The sequence below is a fragment of the Gavia stellata genome, chromosome 9 (genome assembly GCF_030936135.1).
Source record: "Gavia stellata isolate bGavSte3 chromosome 9, bGavSte3.hap2, whole genome shotgun sequence".
NCBI classification, from domain to species: Eukaryota; Metazoa; Chordata; class Aves; order Gaviiformes; family Gaviidae; genus Gavia; species Gavia stellata.
In genome coordinates, this window is record NC_082602.1 from 23,929,268 (window position 1) to 23,955,334 (window position 26,067).

At 36.4% G+C, this 26,067-nt stretch overlaps 1 protein-coding gene across 1 annotated transcript in view; it reads left to right on the forward strand.

Moving 5' to 3' along the window:
* The window catches only part of DNTT (DNA nucleotidylexotransferase), a 92,894-nt gene extending 71,998 nt beyond the window's left edge, over nt 1–20,896 (forward strand). Inside the window, exon 11 of the mRNA XM_059821492.1 lies at nt 20,810–20,896. Coding sequence (XP_059677475.1) covers nt 20,810–20,896 — 87 coding nt within the window. The remainder of the gene's footprint in view (nt 1–20,809) is intronic.
* Nucleotides 20,897–26,067: the final 5,171 nt, after the last annotated feature.

A 26,067-nucleotide genomic window follows, 5' to 3' on the forward strand; every position in this document is an offset into this window, starting at 1 on the left:
CCAGGGACTCGTTACAAAGTTACACTGAAATTATTCCTTAGCCTTGATTTTTTTTTTTTTTTCCTAGTGTGATCCTTTTTCATATATATTTGTGAGTTTTGGAAGACAGTGTGCAACTATCAAACTAATGATTTTTTCAATTCTGTAATAAGAAAGGCATTTTGTAGATCTTCCTTGAGTAGGAAAATTGTGACAATAAAAATCAAAAATTTACTACCAATTATCTGTCAGCCTCTTTTTCACAAAAAGATGAGTGGATGTCTAAATCTGTGCATCTTTAGAACTGTGTCCTAAAACTATGGAAATCAGCACTTGTGTATACCAACTTGAAGTATGAAGTTTCTGTGATTTACATCAGCTGGAGATCAAACCTTACAATGATTCCCACACTTATGGAATGAAGGAGTTCATTGATCAGTCATCAGGAGGAAAGAGAAATTGTGTATTCCCCTTGTCTTATAATATTATTATTGCTGTTGCACCAGTTACAAATGGCATGATGCATTTATGAACCAGGCAAATAAAATTGTCACTGTAAAACTTTCCTGATTCATGAATGAAAAATATGCTATGTAAAGTAGAAGTGCTTTTGCAAAAAAGAATTTCATTTTTCTATGTGAACCATACGTCAGGTCAGCTGAACCGTAGGCTCTTCCTTAGAAAAACTAAGGTCTTTAAGCTGGAAACCATGGCATCACTGGTCATTTTTACACCCCTCCTTGTTGATTGGGGGTTGTTTATCCCTTAACCCGCTATAAAGAATTTTTGGTTACAACAAGCATTGTGTCTAGACTTAATCATAAGAGTGTAAGCACTGACCTGCGTTAGTATTTATGTAACGCGGTCATCAGTTCACTGTCTGAACTGCAGTTTTTAGTCTGCATGTATATATACAGTTTGCTACATACTGAGATTTGAAGGGCACTTTCTTTGCAATGATTAAAAGTTTGTGATGTACTAGGGCAGTCATTAGCAAGTTTTCACAACATCTTGACAGCTTTTTAACTGGGTGAAATGGAGAGAGATCTAGTAGATCTAACTAAAGAAGATACAGCTCTAAACCCGGTTTTATTTTTAAACACCTTTCTTTAAGCTGAATAACTATCATCTGCTTGCATGAGAATGCAATAAATGGGTGATTTACGTTCACTTTAATGTTTTATTATTTTTAAAGTGGTTTTTAAAGTAGCTGATAAACCACAGGCTTTCTTTTCTCAAAGGAGTAGCTGTCTTTGAAGTATGAGTACTCCTCCCCTTTTACAGTCAGCAACCTGGAATAAGATTCAGGAACTGCAAAGGTTGTTGGTTGCTCCTTTACCAAACTCTGGTGCTGTTAGCTAGAGTAGAGTATCCTTGTCATGCAGAAGGGCATTGCAGAGAGTGTCTGAAGCTGGATTCCATGATAGTGGATTTTTGCACTCTTCACCAAGAGGGTGGGTAAGACTTAATGTGGAATGACTGTGCTCCTATGAAATGGCTCTCAGACTCAAGTGTGTGCTTTTCTTCAGTAAGAATATACTTCCTTGTTCTCCAGAATATGAAATGCTACAGTCCAGTCGGCTTATAGCATCATATTTAACTGTGAAGTTTGCTCCACCATAAATATAATGTCTCATTATCTGTCTATACTCTTCATGCCTTTACTTTGTCTCTATGAGTAATCTCATCCAAGTCTCCATTTCTTCTTAATTTGACATTGTTTCATTCAGTTTTGTAGACTCCAATAGTTTTGTGGACTCCAATGTTGCTGCCTACTTTCTCCTGGGTACTATTAATACCACTTCAAAATCCAGGAAATGACTGTAAAAAGGGTGGCTACAACCTAGTGGCGTAAAATGTCAGTTTGAGAAGTTACTTTCCTTACCCCAGTATTGAAAGGATCCAATAGACCCTTGTGAGTTACCTAGAGAGCTGTTGTAGCTCTGGAAGACATAAGCAACGTCTTTCTCCTGAAATTAAAATTGACCAGTTTTAAATATATCTTAGATTCCAGGCTGTAAGCACTAAAATGAAATTCAAGTTCCAAAAATTTCATCATCAAGAAAAGCTGTGTTTTTAATTTAAGCTGATTTTAACTTCTATTATTCTGACATTTGCTGTTAGCTGCTCTTTGGCATTGCTGCAAAACCTTTTTTGTTGCCTGTTACTCTTAAAATTCCACAGGAACATAATATATTGGATTCCTTTTTTTTTTTTTTTCTTCTGACTCTGTGTCCCTGGATGTTATCTGAGGTTGCAGCTTGCATTTCATAAATACCAGACTGTTGTGACCCTGTTCTTCCTTATGGGTCATCCATTTGAAGATCCAATTCAGATACCCCATCTTTGTTATAAACAGCTGTGGATTTGCTGCAGTCTGGCAGGTTGAAGGTCTCTCTGCTCCATCTGGTTTTCTATATGTAGTCACTGGATATAAAAGGTCCTTCTTCAGCTCCCAAAAAACCTGACATATGTGGTTGTTAAGACACTATGCCTGTCACTGGTATCTGAAGTGTTTACATTGATGATTGTGAAGACAGTTGTCCCACAAACTTCCATTCCCATCGAGGAAACACAGCCTAGATAAAGGAAAGGTTGAATGAGCAGACTGAAAATAATGTGATGTTTCATCAGTTTGATTCCTCAGGGTTGTGCACTGTCCAAGCTCTGAACCTGGAAATGTCTTAAGTGCACAGCCAAATCACTCTGAAATTTATGTGTAAAATTTTGCATGTACCGCTGGTATTTTGGCTCAACAGAGAAACAATCAAGAACAGCTGTTAACATGTGTGGAAGGCATTTGCATGCAGACTGGAAATAACGTCTGGAGGTGACCTACTCTATTTGTGTCTTTTCTTACTCTGCAGTAGATCCATTCTTGCCTAGTACATATGTCTTTTCTTGTATCACTTGGTAGCAGGGCATCGTGTCAGGCTGGTAGACTGATGTGATTACAGTCAGCCAAAGGATCATGTACTTGTTCAGACATGTGACATTGGCGGGCATGTTCAAACAATTTTTAGGTTTTCATGTTCTCTGAACATTTTTTGATCCCTCTTTTAATCCTGATTTGGCTTGTGAAAAGGCAACATGAGAAGGAAGAAAGCATTTTGACATTTGGAATGAAGTGACAATTGTGTGAGCTGAAGAGATCACATACATTCTTGTAATATGGCCTGAGGAAGGAGGATGTTCCAGAGGTTTGACTATTAGCTTACAACTTGGGCGCCGCATGTAGCCAAATTTTCTCTGTAGTTTTAAGCAAGTAATTTAACCTTCCTTGATCTCACTTCCCAACCATAAAACCTAATTCCCACGATGCAAAGGTACAGTAAGAATAAGCAGTTAACCACTGTGGCAAAAAACTAGTTCAGTTTAGTGAAGGATTTTGATCACTCAGCATTTTGCCTTTCCCTGTAACTAGGAAAAAGAACAAATACTTAATGAAGAATTTTGATAATTCAAGATTTGCTTGTTCTCTTAATCAGAGGGAAAGTCAAAATGTTGATACTTTCTGCAAAAGGAAATGCTTTTTGAATCTGAACTTTGGAAACAATCCACAGGTCAGACTGTTCCAAACCTCCAAAGCTCAGACAGCTCTTGGGGCTGCAGGCTCAGAGCACTCGGCTTGGCTGGCTGCTCCAGGCTCGTGAAGCCAATAAGCTCTGGGGACCCTGGCTCTGGGGTAATTAAAATGACTTATTTGAACTCAGGCTCCCAGTAGCCTGTCAAGCAAGTTGTTGAGAAGATGGGTAAGCTGGCAGGAGCTCAAATAGGCTTAGATTTTTAAAAGTGCCTGGTAAACTAGATTCTATTGGATTAATTTTTTTCAGGGAATACTTTGATAATTACCTCATTTTTATGGAACACCCAGTTTAAGTGAGTAGGAAAATTCCAACGAAACAAAATTTGTTAGTGTTTTGCTGAATAGATCTGTTCACAAGGCAATGGCGTATTATGTTTGTGTGACTATACATGTGTTAAGTAGAAATATTGTTCCCTAGAACTGTCTTTTCCCTGGGAATCCTAGGAAGTTGCATTCCAGTGATTCTCAGACAGCAGCATCCATATATCGTGTTTCTCTGTAGAGCTTGGTGCAAGGATGCCCCAAACTTAAATACAGAAGATGCTTGTGAAAGATCTACTGTGCTATGCAAACCCCAGCCCTACCACTTACACCATGGATAAATTTGATTTTCTAAAATGCAGGATTTATCAACCTTTTTTACTATTACTTCCTAACTAAACTCCCTTATCTGAATTAATTTAAAACTAGTACCAATACCAAATACTTCAGAACCCATACTGTCAGAAAATAAGCTGCTTTCTGGTTGTTTTTACATTTGGGTAACTATTTGGAAACTATTCCTTGTAGCTACAGTAAAGAAGGATGTTTAAAACTTCCTCACTGTACTTCACACAGTTTCAGCTGCAGTGGGATTCTCTATTGCTCTTTCCTTTCATTCAAGCTATGATGTTCGCTATTCTTGATGCAATTTGCTGTTCAGCAGTTACTCAGAGCCAAAGAGCCTGGCAGAAGTCTGCTGTATTTAGCATCTGAGCTGTAATCATTTCCTGTTTCATAGGAGAAGTCTCTGCATAAAACAGGAACTAGTTTCAACTGCTCCATGCCAGAAGTTCTGGACGATGTATTTTCTCAAATCGTTATATTTTGAGCATGTGAGTGAGCATGTGGGAGTTAGGCTGAATGAGAGGTGGGATGGGCTAGATGCATTAAGCTGCTGCAGGTACTTTTCTCTATTCCTGTTTTGTGGCGTGAGATTCCTAGGGATGGCATGTGGAACAGCTTCATGGCCGGATCATGGCTATGTAGAAAATGTCTCTTTCCTGCACCTTTATCACATCTCTACCCAATGGAGATCCTCAAGCTGGTTGTGGGATCTGAGGATTGAATTTGTCTTGTAGATTTTTATTTTTATCTTGTATAAACCCATATGGTTTCACAATATTCCAGAAAATCACTTTTAAGTCCAATCATTACTTTATGCAGTTCAAGGCAGCAAAATGAAGTGATGTAAATAATTAGCATTGCTTTTTTGTAAAAGAGTAGCTGGGGTTCCTAGGGTATAATAGATTGATTAAATTATTAGCATATGAATATTCTTGCACTAACATTGTAGGTTGTTGGGTTTTTGTAAGAGGAGGGTCACAAACTTAGTGTTATTTTGAAAAGTCATTGGAGCAGAAAGCAGTTATTAGTTTTATGTCCTATGAAAATTTAAAATGGGAAATAGCTGCCTTAATGTTTCCTATTGTCAAAGAAATACTGGAAAAAATATGACACTTTGCAGAAGACTGATTGATGACTGATGACAATTTTGCATTTAAAAACCATTGTGTGAATTTGAATGGCATTAAATGTTATTTAGTTGTTGAATAGCAAGAGAGGTGGTTTATATAACTGCTCTGAATAATAAATTCACAAGATGTTCTGAAAACTTCATTATGGGCTCCAGCTTTGCTGTGCAGTTGCACTGAAAATAGTAAAACCCTATGCTCCCAACTTTTTTTTAAGAAAATATTTAGTTTTCCTTGGGAAACCAGTATAAGCATAAAAGAGGAAATTTATCCTGTGATTTCTTCCACACTGTGAAGATCACATGCATGCAATAGTCATCGTGAGTATTGCACAGTCTTTAATCACTTGCCTGCAGAATGCATTCCTATTTAGGAAAAACCTTAACTGACTTGCCCTGTCTTTGCATATATCTATAAAGCCAAATGAAGGTGTGATTGCAGCCCGGGTAAATGACTATTATATGACTGTAATGCTCTGATGAGCTGGCTCCAGTGTGTCTATAAGCACTCTGAGTGCTGCTACTGCCCATCTTTTGCCCAAGTAGTTGCTTCACAGACAACCACAGTGTTTGCAGCAGGCAGCCCATCCAGTCATGCCTGGCAACGTACTTGAACTTCTAGCCTCCCTCATGATATTAAAATTTTTCTCTGGCTGAGTCTAAGTCTGTGCTGCTGGCATGCCACTACTTTTACAGTTACAGTTACAAGCCAGTAACTTTTATTTCGAAATAAGTTTTACCCGACAGTGACCACGTTGGTGGAAAAAGCTATGTTTGTGTGGTGGCTTGGCTTAGAGGATGGAAATAGCTCTGAGGAAGCCAGACTGATTGCAGATGGCTGGGATGTTACCTACACTTCCCAGAACTTTGTAAACAGGTCTCCTAATAAAAAGCTAGCTTTGTTTTCCAAGCATTGGGTCTTTTCTGTCACTACCCAATATGTTATTTCTCAGAAATGTGTATCACTGGGAAGAAGAGCTGGCTATGTTTCTATACCCTCATTTTATTACATAGAGATGTGCAATACTCACAGGTGTTTAACTGTGTATTCAATAGTTATAATCTCAAAATCAGTTTTCTTGTGTCATACGAGAATGTTTACTCCACACTACCTTTCACTGAAAAAAGACGCTTCCAGAAGTTTACTTTCACGGTTAAAGAGACATTTTTTATCATTCTTTAAAAAATGGATGTTATAGTCCTGTTTTGGCAGATGCTGCTCTAAAATTATGAAGTTATAACAGTGAGACAGTCAGCCTTGAGAACATCTTGATGAATTAAACATGCTGCAGCTGCAGAGTTTGCTTTAGATGTCTGCAATAATGACTGGATTAAAGCTAAAGTAAACATAAAGATCCAAAGTTTATAATATTGATTTCCAATGTGATCAGTTATTCACGCAATCATTACTACAATTAAACACTGAGTCATTGTAAACAGATGCACATACTTTCATTTACATTCCAATTCTTCTTGCTCTCTCTCAGGAAAGTGGAAATTGCACATGTGATTTGGGGGATTTGTTCTTTTTGCACCTGGTCTACTTTTAAAAATTAAGAATTACAATAGTATACTTTTCTTACCTCTTGGTAAATTAAAAAAATGATTATGCATTTTCTTCCAAAGTGTGCTTCTCCCCAGTGTTCTCTTAGCAGTTTAGATGTTTCACATACAGCATATGATTGTTCATTTTTACAAAGTCTGCATGTAATTCATGTATATATTTAGCTAAATTTAATTCCTTTGTAATAGCAAGCTGTACATCTAACACAAGGATAAATGTACCTAATTGTTGTTTCCTTTGCTCGGTGTGTTTTGTGAACAGTTCAGTGAAACCTGTACTGCTAATGAAAAGATAGAGCTCTCAATATGCATAAGTAGGTGCAGATCAAAAATATTTTGACTATATATTTTTATTAATTTTCATTTCTAGGGCAGTACAGAGCCAACCATTTTCAAGTGTTTTAATTCACTTATTCTATCAGTATGCTTGGGTAAGTTACTGAAAGTAGGGCAGATAACATTGTCTCAGATTTTCTGTTAACAGAAAAAAGAAATTTATTGAGAAGAAGCTAGGTATAGAGGAAGCTGGAAAAGGAAAGAGATGATAGTCAGAGAGGAAAATGGGGTATGGAGTGGGAGTGAGAATGCAAAGTCTGTTCTGGATGTACAGATTTGATAAGGAAGTGCAGAGTGGCTGGACAGAGTGATGGGGAATGGAAAGGGTATATTTGATTAGCAGCTGCATTGTGGAAAAGAATCTGGGTTGGTTGAAGAGACTGAGCTGAAAAGGGGCACGAAAAAAGAATGACTGGGGAGAGATATGAGTGGAAGTTCGATGGACTAAAAATAAATTAAATTCATTAGGCTAATGCTCTAAGCTGGCAACAAGAAATGGGTAAACTTTCAATTGACCCAAATAACTGAGTAAACCGTGTTTATCTCACTTCAGTCTGGATATGACATGAGTGGAGCCTGAGGTTACATTAGATATCCAAAGGGAGAGATCAAGGCTACAACTTAGTATAGGGAAGTAGGGAAGAGAGGGATCTAGAAGAGATACAGACTGTAAAAGCTCAACTTGCTAAGAGTGATTGATCCCACATTGGCCTGCAACCCAAGATTGTTGTCAGTGCTGTCAGCAAATATTTGTTAGCCCTGTGGTACAGTATATTTCCTGCTTAGTGAAAGAAGCCTAAGTATGTTAGAGGAATTGAAGGAAGGAGTATTTCTTTGAAGAAGAAAAAGTCTTTATGCATATACATAGGAAAGCTGAATTAAGGTTAAAATACAATCAACCACATTCTGGGATTTCTTAAATTGCAGGTCTTTGATTTTGCAATCTCAATAATGTTCTTTTGAAGTGGTTTGTTTATAATAATCCCATATGAATTACACTCAACTGTGTTTCATAAACTCCAGGATTCTGCATTTTTCTTGTTTCATTCTTTCATATGAAGCTTTACAAAGAAAAATACAATAAGCCAACTTAAGAGTATTTGACAGGCTAAACCTACTGTAAATAACATAAACTTAAAGCAAAATAGAATTATAGCTAAAGTGGAAAAGGAATACCTGTTAATGACTTTGTGATGGGACGCAGATTGTCAGAGAACTACAGGGGGCAATAAGTTTTTGTTCTGTTTTTGTTTACAACAGTGTGCTATTTAACATCTTAAAATTTTTGCCTGGGTTGCCAGATAGGAAATTCCAAGTTTACCTTCACTTGCTGTGCCCCAAACTGAAAACATATTCTTGTAGTCTGGATGGTAATGTATTATACTCTTTATTTATTGTGGAATGTTTTTAATTATTAAAATTGTAATGGGAGATTGAATGCATAGCTATGTAGTGTTTTGCAACAAAGTAACCACACATCCCTCATTTTAAACAGAGAATAGTTCCATTTTATGCACATCGTGGTCTTGTTTACAAACTAAATTTTAGCAAATAAAAAAGTGCTCATTCAGTTAAGTCAACAGATGTTTTTTAATATTTTTTTTCGAAGTGTCAGCTCTTCAGCACTGGTCTTTTTCTTTCTCCTTCATCAAAGCTACTTGGAGTAAGTACTTTGCATGTAGAAAGCCTGAAGACATTTTGTTACTCCATGTTATGAAATAGTTAATAGGATAACTGCCTGGAATATCCTAACATTAACCTGATTATTCTATTTTACTCAGTGAATCTACTTTTTACTGTTCAGAAATTTAATACAAATAAACCTATAACTAAAGTTAGAGAATAGTTGTAAGAGAATTCAAGTATGGTGTTTCTGATTAAAAGCACAGGACATGTCCAGTGGTAAAATGAAATGAGAATTTATGATTCCGGCTTCTATTCCCCTCAAAAATTATTCATGCCCAGAATTATTAGAATAAATTCCACTGCACTATTTTGCATCAATACCATTACACATGATTTTGCCTGAGGGTACTGTGTCAATGGGTAATGCTTGTAATACTGCTTTTTCAATCATGGTTTGTTATAATGTCATTTCAAAGAGTCATTTTTTTCACTCTGATTTATCATCTTATTTGTAGCTGGATTAGGAACAGACTAGTTTTTACTTTAAATCAGGCAGGGTGGTGTGAATATTACTACAGAAAATACCAGTTAAATATGAAAATTACATTTGGAGATAATATAATGTCAGGGGCACTGCAGGTTATTTGCTACTGAAAACTGTTATGATACTATCAAAGGGAAAATGCACAGTGTCTACACAGTGCTGTGGAATATTATTATTGAACTTGATGAAATACTTCACATTTCTAGCACAATTAGTACTTCAGCATTTATCTTCTCTAATTACCATGAAATTGTTTGTGCTGTTGATAATTGTTTGTGCTGCTCATTCATAAACATAGCATAAATATTTAGCAAACTGTCTAATTACAAGCAAAGCAAAAATCACCAACACCCAGTCTTAAAACAAAAGCTCTCCAAAACAACCAAACAAGAAAAGATTGGGAAAACAACGAAAGAAAAACACCTGAAAGTTGTTAGTCGTATTGTTTAGGAAAGTACTAGAAGATAGATGCTCAGATATTATAGCAATCCACAAAATGTAAAAAATATGTGTTGACCATAATGAAGATAAATACTACTCAGAGCAAAATATACTAATGGGTAATTACTACACAGTTCCTTAGGGCTTGATTCTGTCATGTTTTTTTATCAAGCAGTGTCTTATTCTGAGAATGTTTTCTCACTGACCAGTGAGGGAATAAGATGCTGTCCCTCTCAGCCTGGCTAGCAGTAGGAATATCAGTACATGTTACTTCCATGTTACTTTCTCACAGTGTTCATACTACACAAGATAATCATTGAATACAATTATTTGAAGCCTCTTACATACTGACAAGATTGTATGCATTTTTATCTGGAAATTGCTTTACTTAGACTTATTTTTTTTTGCTTCCTCTATTCCCTCCTGCTCCGTAAAAATCATTTAGCTTGCTGTGAAAGTTACTGATTACAGTGATTCTTGTTAGCACTTTGTCTACCCTAATGAGTTAGCTAATGATTTCAGATAAGTAGCCACATTTTATGGATTGATGTTACATATATTCTCATACTTTCATTGTATATTGAAGACACTCAACCTCATATTGCTTAGTGTACTGCAGGAATTTATGGATCTTCTGTAACCCTTTCTCTACAGTTGCTTTACACAGTTCTGAGTCTGTAACTGGTGTAAAATTGCAAAGCTATTTGCTACACTGAAGCTCTGAGCAGATTTATGCTTTCCACCAAAGATGTACAACAGTCATTCTTGTAAAGTTAAAGTAGCACAGAGAAGGAAGAGAAAATAGCTGGCTTCCTCATCAGTGTTTGCAAAGTATGCTTTCATCTTCGTCATTACAAGTTGGTAAAGAGGGAGTGGAGCTGGTTGCAATGCTGAAGGTAGGCTGCATGGCAGAACATGACAGACCCGAATGACAGATGGAAATTCTGGTGCAGGGGCTGCACCCGTTTATCGATGGCCATAAATACATGGATTGAGAAGGTACACATCCAACTGTTGAAAGAAAATAGAATCATAGAGCCTGTAGGTAAATGTTGATATTGCCAAATTCTGCTACTGAAGTCATTAATTTTTAAGTGTTGATGGCAGCACTGGGCTCCTGTTAGTTATTTTAGTAAAAATCTCTATATACTACCACGTGTATTCCTTTTGACGTATAGCACATAAAATAAAATCAGAGCCTGCTGTCTTGGTTAGCATGATGCTTAGTGACTCAAATTCTGCATGGTAAGTATAGAAAATAGCATGGAGCTAGATATTCAGGGAAGATTTTAAGGAAATATTCTTGAGAGAGCCTAGATTTCACTCACATCTCTTGTATTATTATAAAACATACTAATCAAGTAATGTTGCTTGTCTTAGGTTAGTAAATTCAAATATAGACGCAAGCACATGCTAGTAAACTCAGCAAAATGCTTCTTTTCTTTGAAATCTGTTCCTTTCTGCTGCTAGGGAGAGTTATCATGCATTTTCTCATAGGTTTCTTCAAACCTTGTGCCTTATACCTTTCAGAGCTATTAGCTGGCCCATTTAATGCACAAGCTCTGTCTGCAAGAAATCACTACAGAAAGTGATTGCTCTTGATAATGGGGAAGGTGGAAATATCTTTTTGTGAGTAAACAAGTTTTGAACAGAAAGTGATTGAAACACTTAAACTTTGCAACATCCTTCCTCACCCTCCCTTGCAGCTGCTGTTTTAGCTGAGTCACTTTGCAGGCACATTCGTCTCAGAAACCCACTCTCTCAAAAATCCATTAAGATAAAACAAAAACTGGTTAATGTTTTTATTCAATATGCTGCAGGGCTTTATTAAGACCGAAAGAAGTTTATCTAGGCTATTGCTGTTCCCCCACCTTCTCTTTCCATTACTTTCTATTCTAGGCACCCTTTCGTTCTTGTTTTTTGGCTGGCTGGTTGTTGGAGTAAATTTGTTGTGTGGTTCTGTAAATTTGGTTGGAATAAAATATTCTGAGTCACTTTATTAGAGGTTTTAGTCTGAGTTAGCATCTACCTGAAAAAACAAGTCAGAAATGTCTGAACTAAAATTCCACTGAAAATTTCTTTTCACTGTTTTCTTCAGTTTTACCTCCCTGACTTGTTATATGTGTTGCACACATTTTCCATAAGAAAGTGCTGAACCCCAGAGGCTCATCAGCGTATTCAGTATTGTAAGAAGTGCTAGCACAAGAGGCACCATTAGGAGGTCATATCAAGTCAATCATTCAGTAACACTGTCCTCCATCCTGATTTTTTGTCTTTTGCTAGGCTGTTATTGACATCCTCCCTTTTGTCCTTCTCTTTTATTTTTAACTTCTTTTTAGAAAATGTTTCTAGCTTCTCCATACTTATGATTCCAGGATAAGCCTAATTGAAGTTGATGGGGATCAAGAATATAATCAACTCAAAGTGTTTATTTTGGAACTTGCAATAACTTAATTGTCAATAACTAAAATGTCCAACTAGTTGTGCCATGGAGTGAGTTTGGATAATTTTTCATCAATCAGTCTGTATAATCTGATAACCTGTCTTCGGTGTGAAGACATATGCGCGTAACTGAAACAGAACATATGTTCTCCCTGTCTGTCTTCTCTCAGGCTTTCCTGACTCAGTTTCTTTGACAGTGGTCCCTGTACTTGTCACATCCAAGAATTCCTAGACACCTGCATTCAGCACATTTAGTGGTTGGCCTTGGAACTCGACTTTTTGTTTGAAAAATATGCTTTCCTTGCCATTGGTTGACTTCTCTGCAACCTCAGTGTTTCCAAGTTTTCTTTTGGTTGTGAGCTAATGGAGATATTCAGGCTAGTGAGGCAGAGTAGGCTTCCCAGGTGAAATGCAGCAGTGAAGGTGTGTGATTTCATAAGGCTTGTTTGCTAAGGTTCACCAGAAATCCATACAGCTCACTGTAGTCAAATCAAAAAGCCTGTAGCATTGGACTGTCTTTAATTTTGTATTGAGAACTTACTTTTCTCCTCTTACTGAATTTGTGTACTGTCAGTCAGAGGAACCAGCATTCAACTCTTGAAAATAGGAAGCAACTGGAATTATATTGATATAAACCATTAGGTGTGTGCCTAAGGACTTTTAACTTCCAGTTGACAAAATCCATGCAGCAGAATTGAATTATTGAATCATATGAATTTCTTTATATAAAATTGAGCCAGGAAGATGCATGCTTTTCTAATGTAATAAATTTTTTGCAAAATTTTAACAGTTAAGATAACATATTGTTTGCTTTCTGGTGTCTTTGTTCCTTCTTTTTTCCTTACCTCTCAGGCAGATCTCATTTCTGTTTTTAAAGAATTTTGTAGTGCAAGCCCCAAAACTCTTTTCCTTGCAATTCTGATCATACAATAAATGAAAATGTGACTAGATCAAGCTTTCAAATGTCTGTTTATTTCTTTTCTCCTCAGTCTTTTGTGGGTTAGAAGAAGCTGCTTGAGGCTATTGTCACAGGTTAAATTTAATAATTATAAATTAAGAAACAATTTTATGTACTACAGCTACCTTTTCAGAAAAATTTAACCATTCATAGAAATTTTAATTTTAGCATTCATGGAAATTCTCCCATAAAAGTGATGGTTGTTTGCACCTATTCCAACTTGTTTGTTTTATTTCTAATTATTGTTATTTCTAACATTTTCACAGATGAGAAATAATTTAATGCTATACCCGTTTATTGTCAGAATCTTGCTCTGAACTCAACCAAATATGAGCATAGAGTACAGAAAATAGCTGCAGTCAATCTAAGAATTGCAGGAAATGTTACAATGAAAATACTTCAGTCTATTGTTTTGTAGACACATGATTGTGCAGACATTTTTGATGCAACAATCAGACTCCCTTGTTAGCTGAATACGTTTGCCATGGTATGCAGGAGTTTAGGTCAATACAATCTGAAAGTCATAAAATAATGAAATATATACTCTATATTATAAAAGACTGATTTATTAAAAGTAGCATCGTCCTAAAAGTTTCTGCAGTACTGTTGTGACCTGTGTCCAGCGTTGGTGCATCAACACTTGTTCTAGCAAAAATGGCCCAGTGGCAGAGAACAGATAGGATAATGCTCAGGTCTGGTAAACATACATGAACATTCCCACTGCTAATCGTGTGGAAAGTATTTGCTATTTGATGGATTACTTATGTTTCTGCCTTCACAGTTCTTTCTGTAAGCTCATTTTATTAATTTAGTTAACAGCTATTTATATTTTTTTACAGGGTATAAATGTTATTTGAGCAAATGGGATCAGAGAAAAAGGGAGTGTGAGCAGTTTAATAGCTTTGCACATTTAATCTGATAAACTATCTTAGTATATTCTGTAAATTGTAGGTCTTTGGTGTTATGGTGCACTGCTTCACTGAATGCAGTGGCCTTTCATATCTGGAGAAGTGCTTTTACATCCTGGAAGCTATTGCAAGTAATGTAAGTAGCATCATCTCTGCATTAGTCCCAAGTATCTTTAATTAAAAATCTTTAATTGACTTGGCATAAGTGATGACATGTGAAGATGTCTCTAAAGTGACAAATACATGTGTAAGATAAATTTAAGATGTATTGTGCTATCTTTTACTACGGTTGATTACGTAAGTCCTGTTGTTACCATCGTTCATTGACAATTGACTTTACCCACAAAACTTACTTTTGGAATGGACTCTGTCCAAGCACAATGAATGCTTAAGTTCCAAGTTTGCAGATGACAGTCTGTCCTCTTCTTTTCTGTTGTTCATTTATCATTGTCATGCTTACTGCCTCTGTAATAATTCCAGACATGTAAAGTGATGGGGGTTTAGTCTGCTTGATATTTATCATTCAGTATACTGGAAATACTACAAAGTTAGATGTGATCATATTTCCATTATATTTCCATTTTAATAACTTAAAAAAGGAAAGCAAATATTAAGGTAATTAAAATTATGTGAATAAATGTCACATGTGAAACACCATATAAAAATTAGTGACAGAAAACCAAAATTAAATGAGAAAATCCCTAACTAACCTATGAAGAGTTTGTCATTTTAAAGCGTGCAACATCATCAGGATACAAAGAAAATGTTAGAATAAATGTGTATGTTAAACACATTCCCAGATGCTTGTCTAGAAACAAAGTTGTATCAAACAGCTTTGTAATTTGTTAACAAGGTACCGTTGGCAATATTCTTTGTTGTCCACTCCCCTCCCCGCTCCAATTTATTTAATGAAACAGTATATCAGAAGGAGTTGAGATAGACCATAATGATTATGGCCCTTTAGCGTCTTTTGCAAAAGGAGGGAGTGTGCTTCCTACACAATGTCATAGTTTTCCAAAGGATAATGAAATCCACTGGGGTATGACTGCATTCTTTCTGAATTACAGCTGTAGAGCAAATAAAAGTCAGCACTATTAAAAGAGTAGGAAAAAATGGGATATGGAAGGAAATTCTTTGGTCTTTGAAAGGGCACAATTTTGCTATGACTTATTCATGAATAAATGCTCAAATAATGTGTAGACTTGGGCCAGTAATCAACTAGGAAACTTCATAGTTAATTCCAGTTTCTCAGCTAATACCAAGCATGATAAGGATTTAAAGAAAGAAACTAATCAAATTTCCACCCTGTGTCTCATCTTCAGAACACTGGGTTGGACATATACATATGTTGTACATACATACCTGGAGTACTTTGCTCTCCAGCAGATTCTGCTGGTTCAGAACCATTAAATCCCATTTCATTAATGATACTCTCTACATGGTCCTACTGGCTTTTATTTTGAGGTAGTTGTATTCCAACTAACTTCCTACGTTCATCTTGAGATGGGGAAAATAGTAATGAAATGCCACAGTGACAGACTGAGAGTTATTTATAGTATTACTCAATTATAATAGATTACCCAATTTGGTATTTTGCAACACCCTATTATTACTAAGCTATTTGGTAATAAACAGTAGGATATCAGTCTACTTGGAATCTGATTAAGTGTGTGCCTTTCAAGAACGCTGAGATAATATTGATGGAGAGCATGAGTAGACTTGGTTTCAGGAACTTTGTGTACACAAAGCTGGCAGAGCAGTTGCAGGCAGAGCAACAGCTTCTATGTCTCCTGAGTGAGCAACCTCAGCAAAGTATTGTTTTGTTAAGTGCAGTGTCAGGAGGTTGCTCTCAATGCAGTATTCTTCCTTCCTGACCAAACAGTGGAAAGGAAGATGGATGGCCACAGTAGAGGCAAGTGTGGGCTGGGTGTCTAAGTGGTATAGTTTCATTTCAGCAGCCTAAAGAATTTATCTAGGCTCACTGAAAGTACAGGTTGCTTAAAACATGAACAGTGCATATCCAGTGGCCTAAGTTTTCAAATAATAAGATCCTTTGTGTTACGAAAATTAAGAATTTGTACACAGTAATTTCTAGTAACCTCTGATTTCTTGGGATCTTTTCTTCTATGTCTTTACTGGACAAATCGCTAACAATTTTTTAAAATTTCCTATCTTGATGCATAGGGTCAACCTACTTACGTTGAACTACTCGAGAAGTAGGTTAAAGAGACACATGAAGGTACTCCAAAAATGGAAGAGAAAAAGGGGGTCTAAGGTACTTTCCAGTGCATTCAACTTTTTCCGATTATTTAAATGACATATATACAAAATCACTAAAATCAGTATTTCCCCCCCCAAAAGAAACATGTGCTGTTGGCCAATGCTGATTTATATAACTAAAACTAGAATTCTACTTTACTGAGTAATGGTTTTGTTTTGCTGGCTTCGTTGTATTAAAATGTGACATGAAACCAAGCGACAATAGCAGTATGACGTCTGAACTTTGGCAGTGCTAGTTAGGATATCATCAAGCAGTGCTAGCTCTGCGCATTCACTCTCTGCTTCTCTTTCATCAAAAGTATTATTGATCATTAATGGCAAAATGAGAAATAAGAGGTCGTGGTTCTTATAAGAAAACATTTGGATGGCAGCTGTTCTACATTAGGTGTAGTTAATAGTCATGTTTGCAACCACAAATGTAATATTTACATCCATTGAAATAACAGAATTGATTAAATAGGATAAGAGCAGAGTGATACCAGCTGCTCCAGAGCATTGTTTTTTGTAAGTTTGATTGATGTTGATTGGGCATGTCTTGGATCTGCTGAATATTAGTAAGGAGCTGAAAAAAAATCACAACTAGGCAAGCAGTTCATTACTTCTCTTGAGCAAAAAGAAAAGAAAAAAGAAAGAGCAGTAGTGAATGCAATAATCAAATTTGCATCACTGTACGAGCTCTGCATAGATTGACAAAGAAGCAAAACCATAGGTTATGATTAACATTAACAACACTTACATTGCTAAAGCAGTTGGCAGATATCAGCTAGAGATTCATTTAGAAACATGGCTTGTAGCTACTGAGAATGGTATTCAGCATCAGATACTTTGTATTGGAAATTTTCCCTGTCAAGCAAATGAAATGAGTTTTGCTTGCAGAAAAACATCAAGTGACAGAACAAAAGAAATGGGATGCAATTTGGGGTCCCAGAGATATGAAGAGCTTCTATTAAAGAATATCTGTAGCATCTGTCTACAAGTGTAAGATCTTGTTTCTTGTTTTACTTTTTTGCAATAATGTACATGTAAGGATTGCCCTCTCTTGTTCTTAATAATAGTAAAGGAAAAAAAAAAACAAAGCCCTAAAATCCTGTCCTCCCAGGACATGCTCTAGGAAAGAAATATCCCCGGTATTGTTACCTGATGGGCAGTTTTCAATCTCTTCTCTTCTTTTCTTTTATTCTGTTCGATATCTTGTCTTGTACCAGTTTTTCTAGATCAATTTCACCCTGTCAGTGTTTTTCATAGGTTCCTTTTATTCCAGAATCTGACATTTGAACTTTCTAAAAAAAAAGAACATTTTTTGTCTATGCTTTATAAGTGATCTTTGCTATTGCAGACACAACTTTGAACTGTCAGTTCATTGTGGATATGTGATTGTTTTCAGCTTTTCATGCTCCAGCAATACTCTGTAGTTGTCTGGGGCACTGTCCTAGAGTCTAAATATTCATATGCTGAGAACTTCACAGTGGAGGATAAAAGACTGTAGGAAAGAGGAGACTGTTTTTACACTACAGGTGTCAAAGCAAAAAGGCATACCATGTTTGTGCTGATTTGATTTAAAAAAGAAATAGTAAAATCCCTGAAGCAGTGGGCAAAATTATTCCCTCAAATTTGTGATATGGTGTGTCTGAATATGAGAAGTATCTCATATAAGCCAAATTCATTATGGAAAAGTGAAAAAAACTTCATATACCTTGTTAAGTACTTTTACTGTGCACTCTAGCTCTGATCCGTACAGCACGTATCACTGCTTGAAATCGATGCCTTTATAGTAGAGCTTAATATAATGTCCACTGACCTCAGTGGGCAAGACTTTATTTCAGTGGGTTTGGTTTGGGTAAAGTGCAATTGATACATGACAGTTCTGCAAATGCAAATCTGGGGAATATAAATGCCAAAGAGTTAATGTGATAAGCAAGTAGCTTCTGAGCATGACAAGGCACTATTTGTGAAGGTTTGCAATGTACTTACTGATACAGGACAGTACAGAAACAGATACAATTTTAAAAGTTACTTTCTGATTTTTATTAATAACACAGAATACTTCCGTAACTTCATGTTGCCATAATTACCATTGACTCTAATTATTTACCTAATTAAAGATGAACTATCTCCAAATAAAACAGTGGAAATGTTCCATATTACTTCACTGTATAGCAATAATTTGCTAAGAAAGATAAATGACTTAGTAACTTTGGATGGATTCAAGAGAATATCAGGCAGAACTGGTCTTAAATACCTAGTCTGCTGGTTGGGAACTCTGGAAGAGCAGAATCGGAACCTTGTATTCTGTCCTTTCTGTCCTCCCAAGCTCAAGGGAACACCGATGGCCTCTGTCTCTATTCACTCAGGAGCATCTAACCTCTACCATTCAATTTAGTCTTCATAACTTTTCTAGCACAGTTAAACTGGCTTTCATTCTACTTTGTGTCACTGAAAAATAGCTGTTAGGAAAGCTGCCAGCTTGACTACACTGGCTGTTGGAGCTGAACAGTGTCAATGAAAGATGGGCCTTTTCTGTAGAGTTGGACTTGGAACTTCAAATTTCAAATACCCCTATAATGAAATGGAAACAGGTTTCTGATTTGGTTGAATCCCTGATAAAGTTTGATTTCAGCTGACATTTAATGTTACATTTCACTTCAGGAGTTCGGTTCTTCGTTATGCCTTGGCAAAACTGTGGCTCCTGACAGGACTGAGATACGGGACTGATAGAGAATAACAATAAGCCAGTGGGTACCAACTGATGAGGCGAATTTTACTGATGATGCCCAAGCATGTTTCAGGGACAGCATGAGGCTGCCGTGGGCTCAATGGTTTTGCTTATTCTTTCTGGCTCATTGTTCTTTCTGCTTTCCTTCCGTTGATGCAGCAGGTTAGACAGCGTTATATAGCCTTCACATGCTCTGGTGTCATAGAGCTTGGCCAAGCTCCATCCACAAATCTTTCCTACCAGTGTTGATCTTCTCTGCTGGCTGATAAGTAACAGAGGGTTTGAAAGGAGAAAGAGTGAAGTGCCAGTAACCAGAGCAGGGTATACCTGTTCCAGTAATCTGCCTGTCTGCTGCTTTCTGAGTCCCTTGAGTTATTTGATCGCAACAGGAGTAAGAGACAGGGAAGCACCATCCAGATCAGGGAGTGAAGAAGAGCAAGAAGACGAGAACACAGAGGAAAAAGAAGGAAAAGCTGTGAATCTCTGGTGTCAGAAGTTGTTCCACCATACCATAGGCCTGCTCTGATCTAGTTATGGACTCCTTTTCCTGATGCATTCCCATGGGTATGCTGGACAGCTCCTGGAGGCAGCACTTGCGGCTCAGAAAGCAGAGGTGCTGGCACAAATGTTCCTAAACTTTACGGTAGTTGGAGATTTTCCTGACTAAGTGGAATTCATCAGTGGGTAATTCTTTAGACAGCATCTCCTCTTTCACAGTAGAAAGTAAATCTAGAAGATTATGAAACCTTAACTCTGAAGTTTTCATGACACTGGAGACTGAGATTGTTCAGAGCTGAACATCGATTGAGACTTAACTTAAAATGATTCAGGAATTGCTGAAATATTAAGTATTCTTTTTCAATAGAAATGAGCTCTTTCTTGCTTCCAAACTCCTCTAAATGGTGATGTTTCTCTGTTTTAATATTCATCTACCTTAGCAGCTTTTAAAATTAATCTTGTCCTTCAGTGATGAAAGGAATACATAAGGATATGTAGTTTACTATATTGGTCATCTTAGGGGAGGTAGGGCTTGTGGGTGGTTCCTGTGCAAGAATACTATCCTGTATTATCAGAATTGCAGATATGAAAAAACAAAACTGGTTTTTACTGTAAAACATTCATTAGTAGCGTATGTGTAAAAAAAACCCAACAAAATAGTTCCAATTGTTGATCCCTCACTTTCAGCTTGCTTTTCCAGATGGAATATTTTGTCTTTAGAGATAAGCCTTCTGTAAATAGTAGAAATTTGGAAAACATTGATGCTTTTAATGCTTGGCTATACATAATTAGTGTTACAATTGAATCAGCTTGAATACATTTATAGAGATCATTACTATATTAATTTAAAAAAAACATTGATGGTTTTATTAAGAAAGTCAAGCTATTGACCCTCATGGGAGGGAAATGTAGGTTTTGTTTGAATTCTAGTCCTAACACTTGTGCACAGAGTCTTGAAAAAGTAAATCAAAACAAAGAGTTGTAAACTAGTCGTTAGAACTGAAAGCCTCAAGCGGCATTAGAATTATTTTTTAACTTGCTTTCACATTTCAAGGTCAGCACACTGATGAAGATGGTATATTCTGTAGAGGATACAATGGGTAGAACTGTCAAAAATTAACTCCTTTTAAGCAGCAAAAAACATCAATTGAAATGTCTCTCTAACACCCTTATTGACTTCCTTTTTTTTTATTTCTTTCACAGAGGATCTTTCTCAAAGCTAGAAGTGAGGAAGAAATCTTTGCACATCTTGGCTTGGATTATGTTGAACCATGGGAAAGGAATGCCTAAACCGATTTGCCAGTGTACATTCATCAGTTGACAGCAATGGTATTTCTGCCTATCTTGCAGTCTGATTTAGATATATGCATATATAATATGCATCTCTATGACAACTAAAATATTTTTGAAATATATTAGTTAGAAGCCATTATACATGCTGATGTTCCTAGAAAAGAAGAGTTTAAGTTCTTCCAAATCCTTTCCAGTTGTTTCTCGTTTAGTCTTTGAAGTTTCTACATGGGACTGACAAGATAGAGTTTGTTTTGGGAGGAAAACTTGGAACTGGTGGTATTTTTGCTTGTGATAGGAATTTAACATTCCTATGAATAATACTTGCTTGTTAAAATACTGTAAGCTATGACAATACCTAAATAATATAAAATATTTGAGCTGAGTCCAAAAATTGCTGAAATGCATGCTTATCTTTAACTGAACTTCTGAAGTATTTTGCTGAATCCATATATAAAATTGCTGCTGTATATAAGGTTTAGCAACCTAGGCAGTAATTAGTCTGGCAGTCTCAGCAAGTTAAGGCTTGAACTGTAAAATTTTTCCAGGTGGGGCACCACTCTACAAAAACTGTAGACAAGTTGAAAATTCAGCAAGAGTTAAAAACATTTCACAGGAAGGGATTTTGGAAAGTTAAAGTGGAATAACTCAGTAGCAGTCTTCAATTGTGAGGAAAAAATACTATAAATTTGGAGTACTGATTTGGACTAAAGAAGATTCAAGTGGTGATGTGATGGTCCTCAATCAGGAATTTGAATTATAACCTGCATGAAACCAAATGCTTCACTGTCAGGCTGGTGGCTGCTCCAGGGTGAGAGCTTTTAATTGTCTGTGCTCAATTTAGATAGCTGGAAATATATTTATTAGTAGATATATATGCATTGGAATGGAAGTTTACCTGAGCTGTTTTGGTATTGGCTACTCTAGAATGGTATTCGCTCTTTTTGGTCAGAAATTAATCTTAGATGTGAGAGACTTTCTGATAGAAGTAATCCTATGAGATATTTTGGTTTCAAAAAATTTCCACATAGCTCTTCTGACTGTAACGATAATGAAGAATTTGTAATACATTTATACTTTAATGAACCAGGGCATTTAGTGCTTTAGTACACAAAGTTACTGACCATTCATTCATTTGTCATTTGTAGAATAAAGGTGATTAAGAACACCAACACTGGTCAGATAATTTTTTTCTTAAAAGCCTGAACTTTTTTTCCCTGTTAAGGCTGATTTCACATCTTGTCATGACAGGGGGAGAATGGCAGTGTCAGGGCCGTGCACAACAGTTATTACAGACAGTAATGGCTTCCCATATTCAAAAAATGGTAATATTCCATGGCAACATAGACTTGAAGTTTCTACACATGCATAAAATATGCCAAGGTTTAGAAATGTAGTGCTTAACTACAGGATGAATGACTCTAAGTGCAAGTGCCAAAGCTATTGCTGATAAGAGAAAATTAAATAGGAACTTCTGAGAAGCTGCTTCCCCAAAGTACGATTTTGTTAGTCCAGTAGACAGGATAGTACAAATATTAACAAAACTTCCAATGTACAGTTTTATATGCAACCACCTCTTTCTGGTTGTTAAAATAGGTAGTAGCTGTATTTTTGTGAAGTGTATTAATTCATTATTCTGGTTAGACTCAGTACTATAAAACCACTTTGAAAATATCAGTTCACATGAAATTATATTTATTTGTTGCCCAGATCTTTTAGGATATGGTTTATGTATCCCACTTTCTACCTCCTCTACTGTATTCATGAAAAATACTCTCATTCAGTTTTACGCGTTTATTTGCCAGGGTAAAATGTTACTGGATCGGGCCCAAAAGTGATTGTGGGAAAATGAAACCTATTTCTGAACAAAGGATCAGGTTTTGCTACAAGGACTTCATTCAATAAACACACCCATCTGGCTCACAGGTAGTGGGGAGATTTCCTAAGCTTGAGCAAACAACCTGAAACAAAAGCTGAACAGGAATGGCTTTATCAGACTTACTGCAAGAAATGCATGTTATGCTATGAATCCATTCTATAATTTGCGATAATCCTAATTTTATAGTACAAGCAATTTAAATTCTGTAATTTAAACCTAATTTGATGCCACTAGTAGAAATGTAGGCAAGACTTTTTTTTTTTACAGATGTAGTTATATGACAGTTTTGATACTAAGCAAAAGTATGCTGATTTTGTTTACTTGTTCCATTCAACTGAGGAATAGACTTTTAAGAGGACTGCATTGCAAACTATTCTAAAACCTCAGTCAGAGACATAGAAAAATGTGATAACAGCATAGAGTTTTATTCTTGCCTGTGCCAATAAAACCGTCCTTTTTAAGTGCAGTTTTGCTAACTGAGCTGAAAATATAATGCTACTTTCTAAATTGCTCTAACTAGAAAGCACTGGCATTGCTTCCTGCTTTATTGTGTGGATGTATGAAGGACCTTCTCTGTGTTTTGCATCAGGATCCTGACACTTCAGTAGCAATGACATTTTTCAGTCCTAGTGGAAGAGAACAAAAGCTACAGTACGTTATCTAAATATACTTACTACTTGGCCAACATTTATCAGAAATTATACATTCCAGTTGTGCTGTTTCTGCATACTTCAAGCCATGGAGGAAATATGAAACGTTCTGATTTCCACATAAAGAAATGTTTGAAATTCATAACTCCCATCTTGCCTGCCTATGCATCACTTATAATTATACCACCTGTGGGGGAGAAGATACCAAACACAAGTTCTGTCAGCTCCTTCAAGACTGGAAGAAAACAGCATAGCACTTTATTCTTTTCTTTCCCTCATTTTTTCTGACCTTTCTTTAGAATGTATTTTACAGAGAATGAAAAACAGGATTACTTACTGGGTCAAGTATTATAAAAAATACAGAATTGTTAAATGAGGGATTAGATTAAACAGAAGGTCAGATTAGATGACCAGGATGGTTTGAATATGAATAAGGTAGCTTCTGTTATGAACACCTCCACTGAAGAAGCTGGTACCCCAGTCACTGTCATAGCTATTGTGTGCAGGATCATCCTTGGCAGCACTAGCCAAACTCATTGTGCAGGCAATGGCAGAGCCAGAAAAGCATAAACTCAGTTTTTTAGTAAACAAACTCTGAATCATAACATGATGCTTCTTGCATCAATTCAATCTAGTGCTACAATTCTGAACAGTCTCAGCCCTGTAATGATTTCAGTTGTTCTTGATGGTGCTAGTCAGCTGAGACTATAGTTAGAAAAGATAGAAATCATATGGGAGAACCGGGATGGAACAGGTTAAAGGAAAGAAAATCTTTATCAGTTGAGCATATCTGGATCCATGAGAGTATTGAAAAATCCCTACAGTGTGGTGGAACTGCTGGAGTCAATGGTAATGATGCTTCTGAACACATGAAGGACAGGTGAGGCCTGGGGGCCTGGAAAAGGGCAAACACTTGTAAAAAGAAAAAAAATTATGTTTATAATAGGAGGAAGGGAAGAGAGAAGTTCAGATCAGTGCACTTAATATCTCCTAAATTGCTAGAATGATTAATAGACTTTATTTTTAAAACACCTAGAGGAAAATAAAGTGATAAGTTATTGGTAACTTGTTCATCAGAAACAAATAATATCAAACTAATTCAGTTGTAAAATCCCTGGAGGCTGATTTTTAAAATGTCTGTCCCTCCTCCCCTCCTTCTACGCCAAGGCAATTTGGCAAGCAGTAAGAAGAGAAGGATCATTGGTTTTATAAGCATCTACATACTAACTCTATAAAAATTGATTAGTGACTGTCTGAGAAAAACAGGTAAAAGTTAAAAAGAAAACCCCTGTATGTATTTCATGCTTTATGGTAATTTGTGATTTGTTGAATACCACAGATAATGTTTTCCAGTGACAAACATGGTATAACATACATTATATAGGTGGCATAATGTAGTCATTAACAAACAAACAAATCCAAATGCACAATCATACAAATGCTTTGCCACAAACCTCCTAAGGCAAAAGCAATGAGATATGTTTAGATTCGTTGGTAATAATGTAGTTAATGTCATCAGTGAGTCTATGTGGTATAATATACTAAAGGAAGAGCTTATTGTATCTGTACAACTCTACAAAGTTGCAAATCCAGGCAACCTAAATAGTCATACAGCTGGCATTATAAACTTGAAGCCATGCGGACTTTCTGGAAATTACTGGAGACCTGAGAACAGCTGCTGTTTTACATAAATAACTCCAGAACTTTTTTTAAAAAAAAAAAGAAGCCTAAAGATCTGCATACCTTATAGTGTCTCAAATGAAATGTGTTTTCTATAACTTATGGCCAGAATTGTTTGTATTTCTCAGGTGAGGCCATCTTATGCCTTAGTATGAAAAGTATTCTTTCACTTGTTGAAAAACCATTTCTTTCCATGATAGAGTTTCCTTCAGCAACTGCAGTAAAAATAATCAAGTCCTGGGTCTAAAAGGTTAATTGAAGAAGTCACATAAACAAATGGAGACAGGGAGCTCTGAAAACCTTCCATAGAGGTTAAGCTCCTGCTGACATGGCTGTCAATCTAGCTAGGAGACAATGCTGATTGCTTTGTCTTTAAGGGCCCAATAGGGGCCATATTCATAAAAAATGCCATGTGTATAGCTATAGGTGAGTCAGAGCTTCCCATTTCTAAGTTCGGCTAATTAGCTGATCTCTGTCTGTATTTTTTTTAATGTTTCATTTTACAAAGAGGACCAAGCAATCTTGGCCCCTGCTGTGTAGCTATAAGTGCCTTTTATTTTAATCAGGATGCATCAGATGTAACTTGTTTTAGCTGATGATGCTCCTTAGGAAAAAAGATCAGTTCACAGTCCTAGCTAGTATTCACCTTTTAGGATCTAATTTACTTAGGGTGAATTGTCTTGCGCCTGTTTACATACCCTTTTGCATGATTTGTGGTATTATGCATTAGGTCTGTCAAATTCTAACTCTGGATTGGATCTATTTATTTTTAACTAAAAATGTGGATCTTTGAATGAGGAAATGAAGTGCCTTCAGGTGTCCTATATCTCTGCCATAATTCTACTGTGTATGTGTGACCTCACATCTTGCTCAGGTGTCTACGAAGTGGGTTGCTGTAGGAGCGCCAAATCTGTCTACATTTATTCCACATTTCCATCTCAGTTCCTCTTTCCTGTATTCAA